At 38.4% G+C, this 20,748-nt stretch overlaps 1 protein-coding gene across 2 annotated transcripts in view; it reads left to right on the top strand.

Annotated features, from left to right (window-relative positions):
* The window catches only part of CNOT6 (CCR4-NOT transcription complex subunit 6), an 83,721-nt gene that overhangs the window by 42,308 nt on the left and 20,665 nt on the right, over positions 1-20,748 (top strand). For both annotated transcript variants that reach the window (XM_019963697.2, XM_019963696.2), the window contains exons 3-4: positions 14,105-14,291; positions 16,248-16,333. In XM_019963697.2, the coding sequence (XP_019819256.1) occupies positions 14,105-14,291; positions 16,248-16,333 (273 nt within the window). The remainder of the gene's footprint in view (positions 1-14,104; positions 14,292-16,247; positions 16,334-20,748) is intronic.

Raw genomic sequence — 20,748 nt, 5'->3', positions numbered from 1 at the left:
TGGAGGAGACTCTTGAGAGTCCATTGGACAGCAAGGAGATCAAACCAGTCATTCCTAAAGGAAATCAATCCTGAATATTCGTTGGAAGGGCTGATGGCTGAAATTGAAGCCCCAGTCCTTTGGCCACCTGATGCAAAGAGCTGACTCATTAGAAAAGACCCTGATGCTGGGAAAGATTGAAAGCAGGAGGAAAAAGGGATAACAGAGGATGAGATGGTTGGATGGCATCACTGACTCAATGGACATGAGTTTGAGCAAGCTCCGGGAGTTGGTAATGGACAGGGAAGCGTTGCCATGCTGCAGGCTGCTGTGGGGTCGCAAAAAGTTGGACACGACCTAGCGACTGAACTGAACTGAATTGTAAATGCTACAATTTTAAAATTTCAATTCCTCATTGTTTATTGCTAGCATACAGATACACAGTAGATATTTTTGTATATTGATCTTTGCTGTACAACTTTGCTAAACTCACTACTGGTAGCATTTTCATAGATTCCATAGGATTTTTTTACATAGATGATTTGATATTTGCAAATAAAGATTTTTATATCTGCCTTTTTAATTTCTCTTGTCTTGGAATAGCTAGAACCTACAATATAATGTTGAATGGTAGTGGTGAGAGTAGATATATTTGCTTTGTTTCTGACCTTAGGGAAAGAATTTATTTCTTTATCACTACGCTTTTTGTAGATGCCCTTCATCAAGATTGAGGAAGTTCTTAGCTTATTGAGCATTTAAAAATTTTTTTCGTGTATAAGGGGATTTATTTTTATTAAAATTTAAAAAAATTCATATGTTTATAGAGGTTACATGCTGTTTACAGTTATTGTATGATATTGGCTGTAATCTCTGTGTTGTGCAGTCCATCCTTGTGACCTTTCACACAGAAGTTTGTGCCTCTCACCCCAGTATTGCCCTCCCTTCCCACTGGTAGCTGCTAGCTTGTTCTCTGAATCTGTGAATGTACCACCTTTTAGTTATTACACTAGTTATATTTTTTTAGATTCCACATATAAGTGATACTGTACAGTATTTGTTTTTCTCTGTCTGACTTAGCTCACTTAGCTCAATACCCTCAAAGTCCATCCATGTTGTTGCAAATGGCAGAATTCATTAATGGCTGAGTGGTATTTCACTATATATATATATATTTATCCATTCATCAATTGATGGACACTTAGGTTTCTTCTGTATCTTAGCAGTTGTAAATAATGCTGCTATAAAGATTGGAAAACATGTATCTTTTGGAATTCGTGTTTTTGTTTCTTTTGGATATATATCCAGGAATGGAATTCTGGGTCCTATGGCAGTTCTATATTTAATTTTTTGAGAAACCTCATATGCGTGTTCACAGTGGCTATATCAGTTTACATTTATACAGCATTGTAGAAGGGTACCTTTTGCTCCTCATCCTCACCAACATTTCTTATTTGTGTTCTTTTCAGGGATAGCCATTCTGACAGGTGTAAGGTGTTATTTCATTGTGGTTTCAAGAAGAAATAAATGAATTATTCTGAAGATAGTTATCCCATTTTCTGAAACATGACATGATGGGGAATTCATAATTCAATAGTCAATCATTTTTAAAAGGTAATGAATACAGCTGACCATAACAGTATGCCCCTTCATCTTTTAAATTTGGCTGACTTTTCTCATTTCACACTATCTGTCCCTTACTAATCAGATAATGTAGTTAATTTTCAAATAAATCCACTTAAACCTATCTTATTTTTCCTTTTATGCTCAGTCTTTGCCCCATTAGAAATATTTGAGGGACTTCCCTGGTGGTCCACTGGTTAAGACTCCATGTTTCCAATACATGGAACTCAGGTTCAGTCCCTGGTTGGGGAACTAAGCTCCAACATGCAATGCAGTGCAGCCAAAAAAAGAGAGAGAGAAGGAACGAAATATTTGAAATGAATATTAAAGAAGGGAAAATGTAAGACTGTAAGACATGGGAAAGTTGAGACTAGTCTTATTGGACAGCTTCCTTTTAAATACCCAATCAAATCCTACATTAAAATGTGCTTCCAACTGCTCTGGTCTGAATATGTATTTCCCTAAATTCATATATTCATCCAACCAGTCCATTCTAAAGGAGATCAGTCCTGGGTGTTCTTTGCAAGGAATGATGCTAAAGCTGAAACTCCAGTAATTTGGCCACCTCATGTGAAGAGTTGACTCATGGGAAAAGACTCTGATGCTGGGAGGGATTGGGGGCAGGAGGAGAAGGGGACGACAGAGGATGAGATGGCTGGATGGCATCACCGACTCGATGGACATGAGTTTGAGTTAACTCTGGGAGTTGGTGATGGACAGGGAGGCCTGGCGTGCTGCAGTTCATGGGGTCGCAAAGAGTCGGACACAACTGAGCAACTGAACTGAACTGAATGATGAGTAATGTTGAGCTTCTTTTCATGTACCTGTTGGCCATCTGTATTTCCTCTTTTGAAAACTGTCTATTCAGTTCTGCCCATTTTTTAATCAGGTTGGGTTTTTTTTTTTTGGCTGCACTGGGTCTTTGCTGCTACCCACGAGCTTCCTCTAGTTGTAATGGGTGGGGCCGTTCTCCACTTGGTGCGTGGGCTTCTCGTGGTGGTGGCTTCCCATGTTGCAGAGCACAGTCTCTAGTGCACACAGACTTTAGTAGTTGTGGTGTGTGGGCTTAATTGCCCCGAGGCACGTGGACTCGTCCCAGACTAGGGATCAAACCCAAGTCTCCTGCACTGGCAGGTGGATTTTTCAACCACTCGACCATCAGGGAAGTCCTGGTTGGTTGTTTTTTTGATACTGAGTTGTATGAACTGTTGAATATGTTGATGTTAATGTTAATATTATGTTGACAGGCCATAACATTTGCAAATATTTCCTCCCATCGAGTAGGTTTTTTGTTTGGTCAGTGGTTTCCTTTGCTGTGCAAAAGCTACTTAAGTTTAATTAGATTGCATTTGTTTATTTTTGCTTTTATTTACTTTGAGACAAATCCAAAATAAAAATTATTGTTGTGATTTATGTCAAAGAGTGTCCTGCCTATATTTTCCTCTGGGAGTTTTTCAGTATCTGGTCTTAAATTTATTTATTTATTTTTTTAAATTTTATTTTATTTTTTAACTTTACAATATTGTATTGGTTTTGCCATATATCGAAATGAATCCGCCACAAGTATACATGTGTTCCCCATCCTGAACCCTCCTCCCTCCTCCCTCCTGATACCATCCCTCTGGGTCGTCCCAGTGCACCAGCCCCAAGCATCCAGTATCGTGCATCGAACCTGGATTGGTGACTCGTTTCATATATGATATTATACATATTTCAGTGCCATTCTCCCAAATCATCCCACCCTCTCCCTCTCCCACAGAGTCCAAAAGACTGTTCTATATATCAGTGTCTCTTTTGCTGTCTCGTATACAGGGTTAATGTTAACCATCTTTCTAAATTCCATATATATGCGTTAGTATAAGATCATGGCATCCGGTCCCACCACTTCATGGGAAATAGATGGGGAAACAGTGGATACAGTGTCAGACTTTATTTTTCTGGGCTCCAAAATCACTGCAGATGGTGACTGCAGCCATGAAATTAAAAGATGCTTACTCCTTGGAAGGAAAGTTATGACCAACCTAGATAGCATATTGAAAAGCAGAGACATTACTTTGCCAACAAAGGTTCGTCTAGTCAAGGCTATGTTTTTTCCAGTGGTCATGTATGGATATGAGAGTTGGACTGTGAAGAAGGCTGAGCGCCGAAGAATTGATGCCTTTGAACTGTGGTGTTGGAGAAGACTCTTGAGAGTCCCTTGGACTGCAAGGAGATCCAACCAGTCCATTCTGAAGGAGATCAGCCCTGGGATTTCTTTGGAAGGAATGATGCTAAAGCTGAAACTCCAGTACTTTGGCTACCTCATGCGAAGAGTTGACTCATTGGAAAAGACTCTGATGCTGGGAGGGATTGGGAGCAGGAGGAGAAGGGGACGACAGAGGATGAGATGGCTGGATGGCGTCACTGACTTGATGGACGTGAGTCTGAGTGAACTCCGGGAGTTGGTGATGGACAGGGAGGCCTGGCGTGCTGCGATTCATGGGGTCGCAAAGAGTCGGACACGACTGAGCGACTGATCTGATCTGATCTGATCTGATACTGTATTGGTGTTTTTCTTTCTGGCTTACTTCACTCTGTATAATAGGCTCCAGTTTCATCCACCTCATTAGAACTGATTCAGATGTATTCTTTTTAATGGCTAAGTAATACTCCATTGTGTATATGTACCATAGCTTTCTTATCCAAATCTATTTTGAGTTTATTTTTGTACATGGTGTTAAAGAATGTTCTAACTTCACTTATTTACATGTAGCTCTCTAGTTTCCCCAGCACCATTTATTGAAGAGATTGTCTTTTCTCTGTTGTATACTCTTTGACAGAGAAGGCCTCCTTTGTCATAGGTTGACCATGAGTGTCAGAGATTGATATAGATTGTCATGAGTGTCATAGATTGTCATGTCATAGATTGACATAGATTGTCATGAGTGTCATAGATTGTCATGAGTGTCATAGATTGACATAGATTGTCATGAGTGTTATAGATTGTCATGAGTGTTATAGATTGTCATGAGTGTCATAGATTGACAGAGCTTGTCATGAGTGTCATAGATTGACTTAGATTATCATGAGTGTCATAGCTTGTCATGAGTGTCATAGGTTGACATAGCTTGTCATGAGTGTCAGATTGACAAAGATTGTCATGAGTATCATAGATTGTCATGAGTGTCAGATTGACATAGATTGTCATGAGTGTCAGACTGACATAGCTTGTCATGAGTGTGATAAATTGACATAGTCATGAGTGTCATAGATTGACATAGATTGTCATGAGTGTCATAGATTGTCATGAGCGTCAGATTGACATAGATTGTCATGAGTGTGCCGCTTTATTTCTGGACTTTCTGTCCTGTCCTGTTTTTGTGCCGCTACCATACTGTTTTGAGTCCTGTGCAGTAGGACTAAAGTCTGGGAGTATAATTCCTCCTGCTTTGTTTTTCTTTCTCAAGATTGTTTTGACTATTTGAGAGTCTTTTCGGTTTTGATACAAATGAAAATTTCTTTGTTCCACTTCTGTGAAAAATGCCATTGGTAATTTGGTAGGGATGCATTCAATCTGTTGATTGCCTTGGATAGTATCATTTTAGCAATACTGATTCTTCTAATCCAAGAACATAATATACATTTCTGTCTACTTGTATCTTCAATTTCTTTCATCTTTAATTCAAGATTATTTAATTATAAAGCTGGATAACTGGAAAAGAATTTTCCATTAAAAATAGTTTCAGAGCTAGAAAGTAATATAATGGTTAACAGGTTATGACTTTAGTACAGTGACGTGATTGAACAGAAATGGCTTGAATCTTCTGGATGCATTAATCTACATTTGCTGTTGGTTCAGAAATTTACAAATAAATTTCAAAATAAATTATGATTCATCTTGATTTTTCTTTCCAAATCCACAAAATAAAGGTTTTCCTGATTACCAGTTTATCATGCAAGAGACAAGTAAATCTCATGGCACTACCCAGAAATGTGTACACCTTAGGAACTTCACAGCAACTGGCTTCTTAACAGGAAGACAGTGAGAGTCTGATAGTTTCTGGAGTAGTCTTTTGCCTCCTTAGGTAGGTTTACTCCTAGGTATTTTATTATTTCTGAATAAAAATAAATGGGATTCTTTCTTTAATTTCTTTCTGATAGTTTGCTTTTAGTGTATAGAAATGCAGCAGATTTCTGTATATTAACTTTATATCCTGCAAGTTTACTGAATTCATGAATGAACTCTAGTAGTTTTCTGGTGGTGTCCTTAGGATTTTCTGTGTATAGTTATGTCATCTGCAAAATAGTGACAATTTATTTCTTCTTTCCTAATTTGGTTCCTTGTATTTCTTTTTCTTGTCTGATTGCTGTGGCTAGGACCTGCAACAAGACTGTGTTGAATGAAAGTGGGAAGAGTGGGCTTCCTTGTCTTGTTCCTGATCTTAGAGCCATACTCCCCCACCTTTTTGGCACCAGGGTTGGTTTGATGGAAGATAATTTTTCCCAGACCAGGAGATTGAGGGAGATGGTTTCAGGGGGATTCAGGTGCATTGCATTTACTTTGCATTTTATGTCTATTATTATTACATTATGATGCAGAGTGAAATAATTACACAGCTTGCCATAATGCAGAATCAGTGGGAGTCCTGAGCTTGTTTTCCTGCAACTAGATGGTGCCATCTGGAATGATGGGAGACAGTGATGCCCACCGTGTGTTGCTTGTGTCCAGTCTACTCTAATCTCGTTTCAGTTGCTGTCACTGCAGAAAACCCCTTTTTACAAAGATAGGATGTTGGAAATGGAAGCAGGCTTTTCAGTGCTTTTGTGGCCATCTCAGGCTATTCCACCTTGATTTTAATCCAGAATGTATGGAGATTTGAACGTGTCTCAAACATACTTTAAAGGCCAAATCGTTTGCTCTCTCAAGCAGTTGATCCTTTTCTAGCAAGGACAAAGTCGTTTCACCTGTCTTATTCACAGATGGGTTGTGGATCTATTCCTTCCCAGTTCAGGGTCTTTTGTGGTTGGGAAGTAATTCTCAAACTTACTTGAAAGCTGAGACAGGTGATCATGCACCAGCTGGGAGAAAGAAGGCCCTGGCTCAGTCTCTTTGAAAATCTCTGCCAATGTTTGAAACATGTCAGAAATCCCCATGTTCAGTTGTCATCCCCATCATTCCAGTTTGGTGTTGAATGCAACCACTTTTTGCCATTTCATACTGTTCCTGGGGTTCTCAAGCCAAGAATACTGAAGTGGTTTGCCATTCCCTTCTCCATTGGACCATATTTTGTCAGAATTCTCCACCCTGACCCATCTGTCTTGGTTGGCCCTATGTGGCATGGCTCATTCATTGAGTTAGACAAGGCTGTGATCCATGTGATCAGTTTGGTTAGTTTTCTGTGATTGTGGTTTTCATTCTTTCTGCCCTCTAATGGATAAGGATAAGAGGCTTATGGAAGCTTCCTGATGGGAGAGACTGATGTGGGATAAACTGGGTCTTGTTCTGGTGGGCAAGGCCATGCCCAGTAAATGTTTAATCCGATTTTCTGTTGATGGGTGCGGGTGTATTCCCTCCCTATTGTTTGGACTGAGGCCAAACTATGGTGGGGTTAATGGTGACCTCCTGCAAAAGGACTTAAGCCAGCACTGTAGTATTCAGTGCCCCTGACCCCATAGCAGGCCACTGTCAACCCACGCCTCCGCCGGAGACTCCTGGACACTCACAGATAAGTCTGGCTCAGTCTCTTGTGGGGACACTGCTCCTTTCTCCTGGGTCCTGGTGCGCACCAGGTTTTGTTTGTGCCCTCCAAGAGTCTGTTTCCTCAGTCTTGTGGAAGTTCTGTAATCAAATCCCACTGGTCTCCAAAGTCAGATTCCCTGGGGATTTTCAGTCCCTTTGCTGGATCCCCAGGTTGGGAACTCTGTTGTGGGTCCTGGAACTTTCTTAACACTGCAAGGATTTCTTTGGTGTAATTGTTCTGCAGTTTGTGGGTCGTCTGCTCGGTGGCTGTATGGTGGGACTAATGGCGACCTCCTCCAAGAGGGCTTATGCCACATGCCATGTGTCCCAGGTCTGCTGCAGCCAGAGCCCCTGTCCCTGCAGCAGGCCACTGCTGACCTGTGCCTCGGCAGGAGACACTCAGACACTCAAAAGAAGGTCTGGCTCAGTCTCACTGGGGTCTCTGGGTCCTGGTGCACACAAGGTTTAGTTTGAGCCCTCCAAGAGTCTCTGGTGGGTTTGGGGTTTGATTCTAAATGCAGTTTCACCCCTCCTACCATCTTGTTGGGGCTTCTCCTTTGCCCTTGGACCTGGAGTATCTTATTTTGGTAGGATCCAATGTTCTCCTGTTGAAAGGCAGAAGAACCAGAGATCAAATTGCCAATATCCATTGGATCATAGGAAAAGCAAGAGAGTTCAGAAAAACATCTGCTTTATCGACTGTGCCAAAGCCTTTGACTGTGTGGATCACAACAAACTGTGGAAAAAGAGATGGGAATACCAAACCACCTTATCTGTCCCCTGAGAAATCTCTGTGCAGGTCAAGAAGCAATAGTCAGAACCGGACATGAACAACAGACTGGTTCCAAATTGGGAAAGAAGTAGGTCAAGACTGTATATTGTCACCCTCCTTATTTAACTTATATGCAGAGAACGTCATGCGAAGTGCTGGGCTGGATGAAGCATAAGCTGGAATCAAGATTGCCAGGAGAAATATCAATAACCTCAGACATGCAGATGACTCCACCCTTATGGGAAAAAAAGAAAGCGAAGAGGAACTAAATAAAGAGCCTCTTGCTGAAGGTGAAGTAGAGTGAAAAAGCTGGCTTAAAGTTCAACATTCAGAAAATTAAGATCATGGCATCCAGTCCCATCACTTCATGGCAAATAGATGGGGAAACAGTGGAAACAGTGACAGACTTTATTCTTTTTGGGTTCCAAAATCCCTGCAGGTGGTGACTTCAGCATGAAATTAAAAGATGCTTTCTCCTTGGAAGAAAAGCTACAACAAACCTAGTCAGCATATTAAAAAGCAGAGACATTACTTTGCTGACAAAGGTCCATCTAATAAAAGCTATAGTTTTTCCAGTAGTCAGGTACAGATATGAGAGTTGGACCAAAAAGAAGGCTGAGTGCCGAAGAATTGATGCTTTTGAAGTGTAGTGTTGGAGAAGACTGTTCAGAGTCCCTTGGACCGCAAGGAGATCAAAGCAGTCAATTGTAAAGGAAATCAGTCCTGAATATTCATTGGAAGGACTGATGCTGAAGCTGAAGCTCCAGTACTTTGGCCAACTCATGTGAAGAACTGACTGACTGGAAAAGACCCTGATGCTGGGGAAGATTGAAGGCAGGAAGAGAAGGGGATGACAGAGGATGAGATGGTTGGATGGCATCATGGACCTAATGGACATGAGTTTGAGCAAGTTCCAGGAGTTGGTGATGGACAGGGAAGCCTGGAGTGCTGCAGTCCATGGGATCACAAAGAGTTGGACATGACTGAGCATCTGAACTGAACTGAAAGAAACCAACAAGCCACCTAGTCATGGCAACCACTCTGTCCATGCATATACAGACACAAAATGACCAATTCTGTTTCTCTGATGTGTAATCATTTTTGAATAGTTCTGCAGCTGTGATGTTGTTGCCACAAAAGTGTATATAACATACCCTCATGCACGTATCACACAGAGACAAGCACTTTTGTCCTTTTGTGAACATCATAGACTTTCAACCTGGGTTGCGTGCAACAGTGACTTACTGATCCTTTCTAATAATGGTGCTGTTTAATCCATTCGTCTACTTATGTCGTTAGCCTAAAGAGGAACTCGTGTCACCTTTTGAACTGCAGCATCTCCTAAAAGTTCATTATAAGTGAACTTTAGCAGCAGTCAGGATCAACTCTTCACCAATAGTAAAGGGCTTTTAGTTTTAGCAATGCAGTTAGCCACTAAGAATGATGCTCTCAGTGCAGACACATTTGATGATGTGGTGGCCTTCAGTAATTGCTTCTGTTTTTCATATTTGCATGTTTATTTTTTAACTCTAAAGCCTTGTTGTTTAATGAAGTATGCTTGGTCTCCATATGGTGAAGCAGTTCTCATGGCTTCATGGCTTCTTGGATAACTGGTTGCCACATATTACATAAAGTGGCCTTGGAGAATGTGAATCACTTGTTGCAATGAACCCCTAATTTAAATAGGACTCTGGTATTTAAAATACAGCTTTCTTTTTGTTAGTAGTCTTGGAGTCTTCTGCTCTCTCATCATGGGTCTTTCGCTTTGTTCAAAGACACTCTCTAGCAACGTTTGTGTTTTACTCATTTTGGCTGGGATTACCTTGTGGGCTTACCAAAACTGACTGAGACAGTATGCAGTGCAGGAAAGAGGCACAGATGGAAGTGGTAAAGAAGATAATGGGTGGGCCACTCATGGACTAAAATAGTGTCGAATTCTGACTTAAAGCCTGCCACCAGATGCAGCTGTACAATTGAAGTATGTCAACTTACTTGCAACTGTAAACCCTGACACCAGATGCTGCTTAACTGTCTCTTGCCACTCACTGATAGGGATTTGATAGGAGTCTGCAAGCAGTTGATTTATTATAGTCTCTGAGAGTCAAACCTCTCTGCTGATGATAATGTGTATTTGCAGCTGCTCTTCAGTGCCAGCATCAGTGCCTCAGCTCCACCTCAGACTCTCATAAGGAGCTCAGAGTGTAGATCCCTTGCATGTAGTTAACAGTAGGGTTCATGCTGCTATGAGAATCTAATGCCACTGCTGATCTAATAGGAGGTGGAACTCAGATGGTGTTGTCAGCAATGGGGAGAGGTTGTAAATACAGATGAAGCTTTCCTTGCTACCCCAGCCATTCATCTGTGCAACCCAGTTCCTAACAGGCCATGGACCAGTGTGAAGATTGGGGATCCCTATCTTAGAGGGAATGCTTGCAGGTTTTCATAGTTAAGTATGATGCTAGCTGGAGAGAACCCACAATCTCTGGAGAGATTTTTTGTCATAAATGGATTTGAATTTTATCAGAAGTGTTTTTGCATCTGTTGAGATAATCCGATGACTTTGTAAAAGATTCATTCATTGATTCATTCATTTTTGGCTCTGCTGGGTCTTCATTGCTGCATACGGGCTTTCTCCAGTTAACTGTGAGTGGGGTCTGCTGTTCATTGTGCTCGGCTTCTCATTGTGGTAGCTTCTTCTGTTGCACAGGCTCTGGGATGTGTGGGCTTCGTCGGTTGCTGTTCTCAGGCTCTAGAGCACAGGCTCTGCAGTTGTAGCACACGGGCTCTTTTGCTCTGAGGCATGTGGGGTCTTCCAGGACCAGGGAATATTCCTGTACTCTTGAATGTTTATTCTACTGCTGTCAGATGGAATGTTCTGTATGTTTATCAACTAAGTCAGTTTGTCTAATGTGTCATTCAAAGTCTTTGTTTCCTTACTGATTTTCTCTCTGATGCCTTGTCAGTTGTTACTGTTGGTTTCTCCTTTTATGTCTGTTGACACATTATCCACCAGGGGAATTTTTACACAAACTAACGCCTGTGGCTGGTGATTTGTTATGTAAGTGAATGTTGACATGCTCATGTTTGAGTAAATACTAACAAGTTTTTTTTTTTGCACTTAATGTATTTATTTGAAACTTTGTACATGTGTTTCTAAAGCCTTCTCATATTTTGTTAGCATGTGATAGACAGTACATCAGGCATCTCTGTGCAGAGGAACAGAACATCTGTTACAAATATGCCGTTTCATTGTGCTTTCCCTGGGAAGCGCAGACTCTCCACTTTCTGGCAGGATTCTTTTTTAGTCCTGTGGGTATTATTTCCTCTAGAACATGTTCTTTTATTTTACCTGATAGTTAACAAGGTGGATCTTTGAAGGGGGCTCTTTTTCAAATGAGAAATTTTGTGATATGTCATTTCTGATAGTTTTACAGTAATAAACTTGTGTTTATAATATTTAGAAGGTTGACAAAATCTTAACGGAGCAAAATGTGAATGATAATGACAACCACAAGTTGTATAATGAACCCTTGATAAGTTTTAAGTTCTAACAACTTCGCACAGTGATGTTAATTGTACCACTCTCTAAAACTATTGATCTCCCTGGTCAATAACGCACAGGTAACAAAAGACATATTAATGTGTCATTGGTCAATACTGTGTTAGTATTTGCGTTATGTATTGAGGTGCTCCTGTGTTGGGTGCATATATGTTTACAATTGTTATAAATATTCCTGGATTGATACTTTAATCATTATGTGGTGTCCTTTTTTGTCTTTTCTAACAGTCTGTATTTTAAAGGTGATTTTTCTTTTTTTGGTATGATAAAAGTATTACTACTCTGGCTTTCTTTTGGTTTCCATTTTGCATACACTTCCTTTTTTCATTCAATCACTTTGTGTGTATCATTAGTTCTGAAATGAGTGTCTTGTAGGTAGTATATTTATGGGTACTGTTTCTGCTTCCATTCATCCACTCTTATCTTTTGGTTGGAACATTAGTCCATTTACATTTAAGGTAATTATTGATTTATATATAATCAGTATTACCATTTTGCTCATGGTTTTGTTGTTTTTTAGGTCTTTTTGCCCTGCTTTTATTCTTTGTGATTTGATGACTGTCTTTAGTGTTGTTTCAGTTACTTCCTTTTTTTTGTGTATATCTATTTATACTTGGTTTGCAGTTAACCGTGAGGTTTTTATATAACAGTCTTCATTTGGCCCCAGTAGCTCAGCAGTAAAGAATCTGTTGGAGATGCAGGAGACACAGGTTTGATCCCTGGATCAGGAAGATCCCTTAGAAAAGGAATGGCAATCCACTTCAATATTCTTGCTGGGAAAATCCCAAAGACAGAGGAGCCTGGCAGGCTATTTAGTCTATGGGGTCGCTGTAATTTTTAAAAATTATTTTTAAAATAAAAATGAAAATTTTTAGTTTGTGCTGAAAAATCAACTGATAGGAGAGGTTTTTAAAAGTCAGAAATGGATACTGATTTTGTCAAATGCTTTCTTTTCTGAGAAAACATTTTTTAAATTATATTTTTAAAATGTTCAACAAACCTAGCATTTTCTGGCACAAATCTTACTTGGTCATTATCCCTTTTAATGTATTGTTGGATTTGTTTTTGTTAAATTCACATTTATGTTCATGAGGATGTTGTTTTGTAGTTTTCTTGTCCTAGTGTTGTGTGGTTTTGGTATCAGGATGGTGTTGACCTCATAATGAGTAGGAAAGTATCCTTTTCAGTTTTCTGGATGAATTTGTATAGAATTGTTTTTAATTCTTCTTTGAATGTTTGGTAATATTCACCAGTGAACCCATCTGGTTCCAAAATACTCTTTATGGAAAAGCTTTTTAGATACATTCATAATGTGCATTTGTCACTACCATCCATCTCCATAGCTCTTTTCATCTTGTAGTTTGCCTTCACTTTTGACAATATCTCTCTGGGTTGCTAGATCGTTGCATTAATGTGGGAATTTTTCTGCCTATGTGTTTGTGTGTCTGTCTGTCTCTCTTTTGGTGGCGGCTATAATTGGTAACAGTATAATTCACACAGTTCACCCACTTAAAGTACAAATTCAGTAATTTGTATATATTTTGTTGTGCACCCCTTACCATAGTTAATCTGAGAACATTTTCATGGTTCCCAGAAGAAACCCTGAATACACTAGCAGTCATTCTCCATCTCCTCTTAACCATGTGTTCAACTTGAAAAGTTCAATATGAGCGTCTGTGCTGTCTTGTTCAGCTGTCTAGCTTTTGACAGTATGGAATATAATTAAAGTGACTTTTAACATCTCTACTAGTTGTATCATTGTTATCTCTTGTGGACTGGTCTTAATTGACTGATTTACAGTCTCTTTGTGTACCTAGTAATTTTTAATTAGGTGCCAGATATTGTGGATTTTACCTTATTAAGTGCTGTGTGAACCTGAGTGATGTGTGAACCTAGGGATTATTACCTCTGCTCCTTTTGGGTGTTTTTTTCCTCTGGCTCAGGCAGTTTCTCACATGCATCTGCTGATTAGTTGATAACTTGAGGGGGCAAGTCAAATCTCTAAACCTCTTTCTTCATCTTTCTCCTCTCTGGTACTCTGCCTTTATAAATTCTAGTCATCTTGGCTTCCCTGGACGTTCGCTGTGTATCCTGTACTTGGGGGAGATCAGTGTTCTTCCCCTGGAATCCCCTAACTGTGCTGAACTGTTCAAGAAGTAAGCTCAGATAATAGTAGACCTGACTTGTTTGTTTCCCTTCCTTAACGGATCACTCTCCTGCCTTGATTGGTGTCTGATCTCTGAAATTGGTTGATTCATGTATATTAGACTTACTACTATAAATTACTCATACTTTTTCTTTTCATAGCTGAGGCTAATTAAAGGATAAAGTCTTTTAACTATTGTGCTCTTAAAAATAACAATGTAATCTAAACACTGATATATTTCCTTAAATGAGTTGTGGTTAGTTTGCTAAGTGGAGAGTTAATTCTTGTCCCATTTTTTTTCTTTTACAGGAAAAGTAAGAAGCTTAAGCTCATCTTTGTGGTCACTAACTCACTTGACAGCTTTGTATCTGAGTGACAATTCCCTGTCCCGCATTCCTTCAGACATTGCCAAGCTTCACAATCTGGTGTATCTGGACCTGTCCTCTAATAAAATCCGAAGTTTACCAGCAGAACTCGGAAACATGGTATCACTCAGGTATACAGATTCAACTCAGTGCATAGTTGTATACCCTTAAAACAAAATATTGTTATATCGTTAGGAAACACAACTTTGTTAGGAAACACCACTTTGTTAGGAAACAACATTGTGAATTTAATGTTATTTGAACAAAATTAAACATGAGGTTTTAAACAAGAAAGTTTTCTGGGAAAATTGAATGTCAGCTAATAAATCATAAGTCACGTAGATCCATTGCCTAACACTTATTTCATTGCTGTTTTGTATAATATACTTCATATTTGAAACAAAATTTTAAGACAAAGTGGAGCAAACAGATACAAAGTGTTTGTGTTATTCCATATATGCACACACTTGTGACACAGTTGAGGTGCTTTTTCTCCACTAAATTCTGGGGCCCCTTATCCTTAATACAGGATCTAAGAAGTCATTGCCAATTAGTAATATCTTTTTGGCTGTCCCAGGGCTTCTGTGCATGATAGTAACAAAGATGGGACTTGAAAGAAGCTAGAATTAGTGATTGAATGTGGGGGACTGTAGTGTGGAGTATAGGAGGCAGATAGAATGTGGAGTCATACAGAGTTCAGATTAGAAACTTTGTCGTTTAAAAATTGTGTGATTTGGGGCAAGCTTCTTATAACCTTGCTGAGTGTTCCTTCATCTGTGAAGTTGCTGTAATAAGGACCCAGCTGAGATCAGCAGTATTTGGGATACTGACTAAAAAGCTATTAGCAACCCTGTTTGGCAAATACTGTATTAGTAAATGGTGATTCCTGTAACCTCTGTTTTCTAAGATAGATGAGATTTACTCAAGTTGAATATAAAGCCAATTTCTAGCTATTATGTTAATCCTAATGGAAAATCTTGTACCATTTCATATTATCTGCCTTAAAAAAAAAAATTACACTGACTTTTTCTGCTGCTTTCTATCATTTCCTGCATAATAAAAAAAGGTATAAGGACCTTGTGAGAGGTGTTTTTTTTTTTTTTTTTAAACCTCTGTTGTTTCCAGACAGCCCTTTGACAATTTCAGGCTTAATGAGTATATACCATGACTTTTAATCCTCTGAACCAAATTTACTCAAAGGACCTCCTTTCCTATGTGATATATGTGGAAATAACAGGTATTCAGAACAAGTTTTTCTTGTTCATTTTATGGCCTCACCAACCTCTGGTTTTACTCAGTAGTAACCAAGCTTCTTTTAAATTCTAAGAACCAAGGATTTCAGAAGTAGTTCTCATTCACATGTAAAAATTGACAAAACTTACAATTGACAAAAATTATAGGATATTACCATTATCTTCATATTGGATCTTTCTTTTTTTTCCTACTGAAGGTGTCTTTCATAGTTAAATTTTGTATGCAAAACAAATCATTGAAATAATCAGTGGTTATTAATATAGCTGCCATTATTTATAAAGTGAAACAGTAAATTTGGAAAAATATTAATCATAAACTTATTATGCAGCTACCATAAAGTATTTTGTTTCGGCATGATATGATCACTTAAATTCTATTTTCACAGTTTACATGTTAGGCGGGGTTTTCATGTCCACTTTCTGGAATATGTGTGAGAGCCTTCCATCTGTGCTGACCCGGGCAGTCTCTGGACTGTGCCAATTCAGAGTGTGTCACCAGCTTGCAGTGAGATACACAGCATGTATCTGTTGAATCTCATGCTCTTAAAAAATGGGCTTATATTTTGTTGCTCTTTTTCTTTCTCACTTTTACAATAATTGATTTTTTTCCCCCCCTGTGTTTTATAAATGTATGTCTTTGGCAGTTTGTGATTTTTTTTGTTGTGTCTTTTTTTTTTTTTTTAAACCACATGAGAAGCACTGTACTAGACATTAGCTTATAATACTAAATTTGTATTAAGAATTTATATTTTTATATTCCTAGAAATCATATTGTTGATTTTAGCTGTTAAAGTTAATATATCTTTTGACTTCCTGGAATTTTTACATCTACAGGGAACTCCATTTAAATAACAACCTGTTACGAGTTCTACCTTTTGAGCTGGGAAAACTGTTTCAGTTGCAGACTTTAGGCCTGAAAGGTATGACTTCCCGTATTTGTGCTGCTCATGGTTTATATGTATGTCTTTGAGTCTGAAGAAGGCATAAGGGAATCTTTGCCGGGATTTGCAGTTCATTCTTACCCAGAGTGCATCAGTTTGTTAGATGCAGCCCACTAGTTTTTTCTCTTTTTCACTGATAGCTTGTCTGCTAGTCCTTTTATTGTTTTTTCCTCCTAGCCTAGCATTGCTTTTCTTGCCCTTATTTCAGTCACCTCTGTTTTGGTTATACATTCTTGATATCAGACTTTATTTCATCATGCTGTAAAACAGCTTATTTCTTTTTTTAATGTTCAGATCTCAAAAAGCAGAGATTCTTACAAAGTGCAGAAAACAGAAAATTTTGATCCATTTGAATCCTCTAATATAAAGACCAGTATTTAAGCATTTTTTAAAAAATCAAAAAAAAAATTGATTTATAAGGACTTCATTAATATGTTAGAACTTGGGGACATAATTGACGTAGTAAGAAGTATTAAGAAATATTTTTTTAAACCAGCAAGGTTAAAAGTTATATTTTAAGTGTATGTTAATGCCTGTAATTTTTTTTTTAATCACATTATGATTGTTCACTAGTCTTGTACACGTGGCCAGCTTACTCTATAATTGATTCCTAAATAGAGAGCACAGGGAGACTTCCTTCTCCGTCAGGTGGCTGTGGCTCTGCCCTTGTACTGCAAGAGGCCTGCGTTCGGTCTCTGGTTGGAGAACTAAGATCCCACATGCTGTGTGTTGTGCCGCCCCTTCCACCCCAAAATCACATGGTTAGGTCTTCAAGAATTTTACTTATTAAAAATAGTTATAGAATGAGGTTTTGTTTATATAAATCCATGTCATATTATAAAATTAATGTTATTGTTCACAAAAGCAATTGGAAGAAAATAAATAATACCTTTACAAATATATGTAAACCATGTTCTCAACAGACATCACCTTTATAAATGGTTCTTTGGAAAGGTTTTATCTGTATGGTTACACTGGGTGAGGCTTCTTAAAATGGATGTCAGGGAAATGTGAGTTGCAAAAGCCTTTTTCTGTTCTATTTCCCTATGGTAAGTCTGATTTATTCTTATTTTCCTGTTTTTAAATTTGAAAAACAGAAAAATATAAAATGTAGCCAAGTGTAATCCATATAAGGACTACCAGAATTAGCAATATTTTGTCACTTTTGTGTCTTTTTTTTAATGTAAAAGAAATAAAACGTTACAGAATGTTAAGGCCCTCTTCTTTGTTCCTCTTCTAGTCTTTTTCTCCTCTCAGGGGCAGCTACTGTTGTATGTCCTTCTGGTTTAAGGTTTTTTTGTAATCTTATATATATATTTACAAACCTTAGCCTATATTCATTTCTCTAAAGATTTTGCTGTTGTTGTTCAGTCACTAAGTCATGTCTGACTCTTTGCGACCCCATGGACTGCAGCACGCCACGCTTCCCTGTCCTTCACTGTCTCCTGGAGTTTGCTCAAACTCATGTCCATTGAGTCTGTAATACTATCCAACCATCTCATCCTCTAAAGATTACAAACTTTATTTGAGGTTAGGGTCATTGGTCACAGGTTTTACACTGATTTAAGGTATGTAAAAGCCTGTGAAAGTAAATGCTGGGGATGGGTAGGAAAGTCTTTATGGCACCTTCAGTTTTGATTCCTTGGTCTTCCATTTCAGAAAGATCCTTTACCATTTGACACTTGTGCTGTATGATTCTCTCTTGGAAGTATAGTTTCACTGAGGTGTTTGTATGGCTCAGCAATTCTGTTGGACATTGTTACATATCTGTCTATAACAGTAGTCTTTTCACTTAATTTCACTGTTTTAAGACAGATCTCTGTTATTTTCCTGAGCTTTGCAACTTTGCATTGTAATGTTGTGCTAGCTACTAAAAAACAGTTACATTACCCTTTCTCTCTGAAAACTTTCATAATTTCTCATATCACTGTTCATTATTTGAAAGAGAAAATGTATCACTTTGTTCAAAAATCAAGTCTATTTGCCTATATCATCCATTCATACAGAGCCAGAGTATTTCTGCCATGTAAATCGGTTCATAGCATTTTCTTTAAAGTTGTTTGCCTAAGGCTAGCATGTGTCACTTTTTTTTTTTTTTAAGTTTTTCCATGTTCTTCAAAATTGTTCTACTGTGAAAGATAGGACTATAACCTTAGATGCACATTCATTTTTTAAAACAAATTTTGAGGTACTTAAAAGATTCACATGAACCTGTAAGAAATTATGCAGAGAACAATTCATATGCCTTTACCAATTTCCCTCCAGTGATAACATCTTTCAAACCTATAGTACAGCTTCACAACCAGGGTATTGGTTGGGAAGCTCCCCTGGAGAAGGGAATGGCTCTCCATTCCAGTATTCTTGCCTGGAGAATTCCATGGACAGAGGAGCCTGGCGGGCTACAGTCCATGGGGTCACCAAGAGTTGGACACGACTGAGCAACTACACACATATGCACAGTCAAGGTACAGAACGGTTCCATCACCAAAGGATCCCTCCTGTTGCCCTTTAATAGCCACACTTGCTGCTTCTTGCCCCAGTTCACTCCTTAATTTCTTACAACCACTGAAAAAACTTTCTGTAATTTTGTTATTTCAAAAATAATATGTAGAACTTGCTGGTGGCTCAGTGGTACAGAATCTGCCTGCCAGTGCAGGAGACAACAGGTTCGATACCTGATCTGGGAAGATCCCACATGCCTCAGAGCAGTTAAGCCCATGTGCCACAGTTTTGAGCCTGTTTTCTAGAGCCTGCGAGTCTCAGCTCCTGAGCACAAGTGCAACAGCTGCTGAAGCTCAAGCACCCTAGAGGCACTGCTCTGCACAGGAGAAGCCACCGCAATGAGAAACCCGTGCTCCGCAGCTGGAGAACAGCCCCTGCTTTTTGCACCTACAGAAAAGCCTGCACAGCAGTGAAGACCCAGTACAGCCATTAAATTAATTAATTAATTAAATTATTTTTAAAAATACTATGTAAATAGAATTATGCTGTGTCTAACCTTTTGAGATTTTTTTTTTTTAAATTCAGGTTAATTCTTTGGAAAGTCGCCCAGGTTGTTGGGTGTTTGCTTGATTATATTGATGAGTAGTATTCCATAGATATATATCTTCATGGGTTGTTTAACCATCTTACTGGGTGTTTATGGAGGCTCCATTTTGCAGGTCTAGTTGATTAGATCATTGGCTGTTGGTGTTTTGTCCCTTCTGGGGGTGGGACTGAAAGTTCCAACCTTCTAGTCACATAATAGTTCTCTTAGCAATCAGCCCTGTCTTTCAGAGAAATCCAAATATCACCTCATTAACATAAAGCATCTTTATCAATCTCATCACTTAGGAAATTTCAGAAGTTTTAGGATCTGTGTACCAGGAACACCAGACAGAAAGTAAATATATATTTCTTATTGTAAATCATACTATCACACAGGGTATTTTATATAGCAGAAGTCTTAAATTTTGATAAAGTCCAGTTTATCAGTTTTTTTGTTTCTGGAGCTTACTTCTGGTGTCAAGTCTAAGAACTCTTTAAAATAGCTCTACATGCCCAGTTGCTCCAGCACCATTTGTTGAAAAATTTATCCTCCATTGAATTGCTTTTGCACTGTTTTTGTAAATCAGTTGAACATATCTATGTAGATTCTCTTCTTTTCATCAGTCCCTGTGTCTGGCCTTCTGCCAATATCACATAGGTTTTGGAACTTGAAATAGAGTAATAAGTCTTAATAGATAGATTGATTCTTCCTCTGCAGTCTTCTTAAAAATGGTTTTAGCTATTCTAGTTCTTTGGCCTTTCCATATACATTTTAGAATGATTTTGTCTGTGGTTATAAAAAAATATTGCTGGGATTTTGATAACTTGTATCAAATTGGGGAGAACTGACATCTTTACTATGTAGTGTCTTCCAATCAAGGAATGTGCTATATCTTTCCATATATTTAGATCTTCTTTGATCTTTTTCATCAGTGTTGTATAGTTTTTGGTATATAAGTCCTGTAAATATTTTGTTAGACTTAATACTTGTCTTTTTGTTTGAGTGAATATAAATCATAATGTATTTAAATTTTGCTGTCTTTGTGTTCATTCCAATATTTGTGTGGTGTGTTAAGTGGCTTCAGTTGTGTCTGACTCTTTGTGACCCTATGGACTGTGGCCCAGCAGGTTCCTCCGTCCATGGGATTCTCCAGACGAGAATGCTGGAGTGGGTTGTTGCAGTGCCCTCCTCATGTTCATTCCCTGTATATAGAAATATAATGGATTTTTAAAGTTTTATTTTATATCCTTCTACATCATAGAACCCTATTTTAGTTTTAGGAGTTGGTTTTTCTTTTTTTTTTTAATAGGTTATTTGGTAATTACAAATTTTTTTTCTATGTAGAAAATTAGTTACTTGCAAACAG

Source organism: Bos indicus, chromosome 7 (genome assembly GCF_029378745.1).
Source record: "Bos indicus isolate NIAB-ARS_2022 breed Sahiwal x Tharparkar chromosome 7, NIAB-ARS_B.indTharparkar_mat_pri_1.0, whole genome shotgun sequence".
In the NCBI taxonomy this organism is placed as follows: domain Eukaryota; kingdom Metazoa; phylum Chordata; class Mammalia; order Artiodactyla; family Bovidae; genus Bos; species Bos indicus.
The sequence above is the reverse complement of the archived record's forward strand: the minus strand, read 5'-3'. Positions and strand labels throughout refer to the sequence as shown.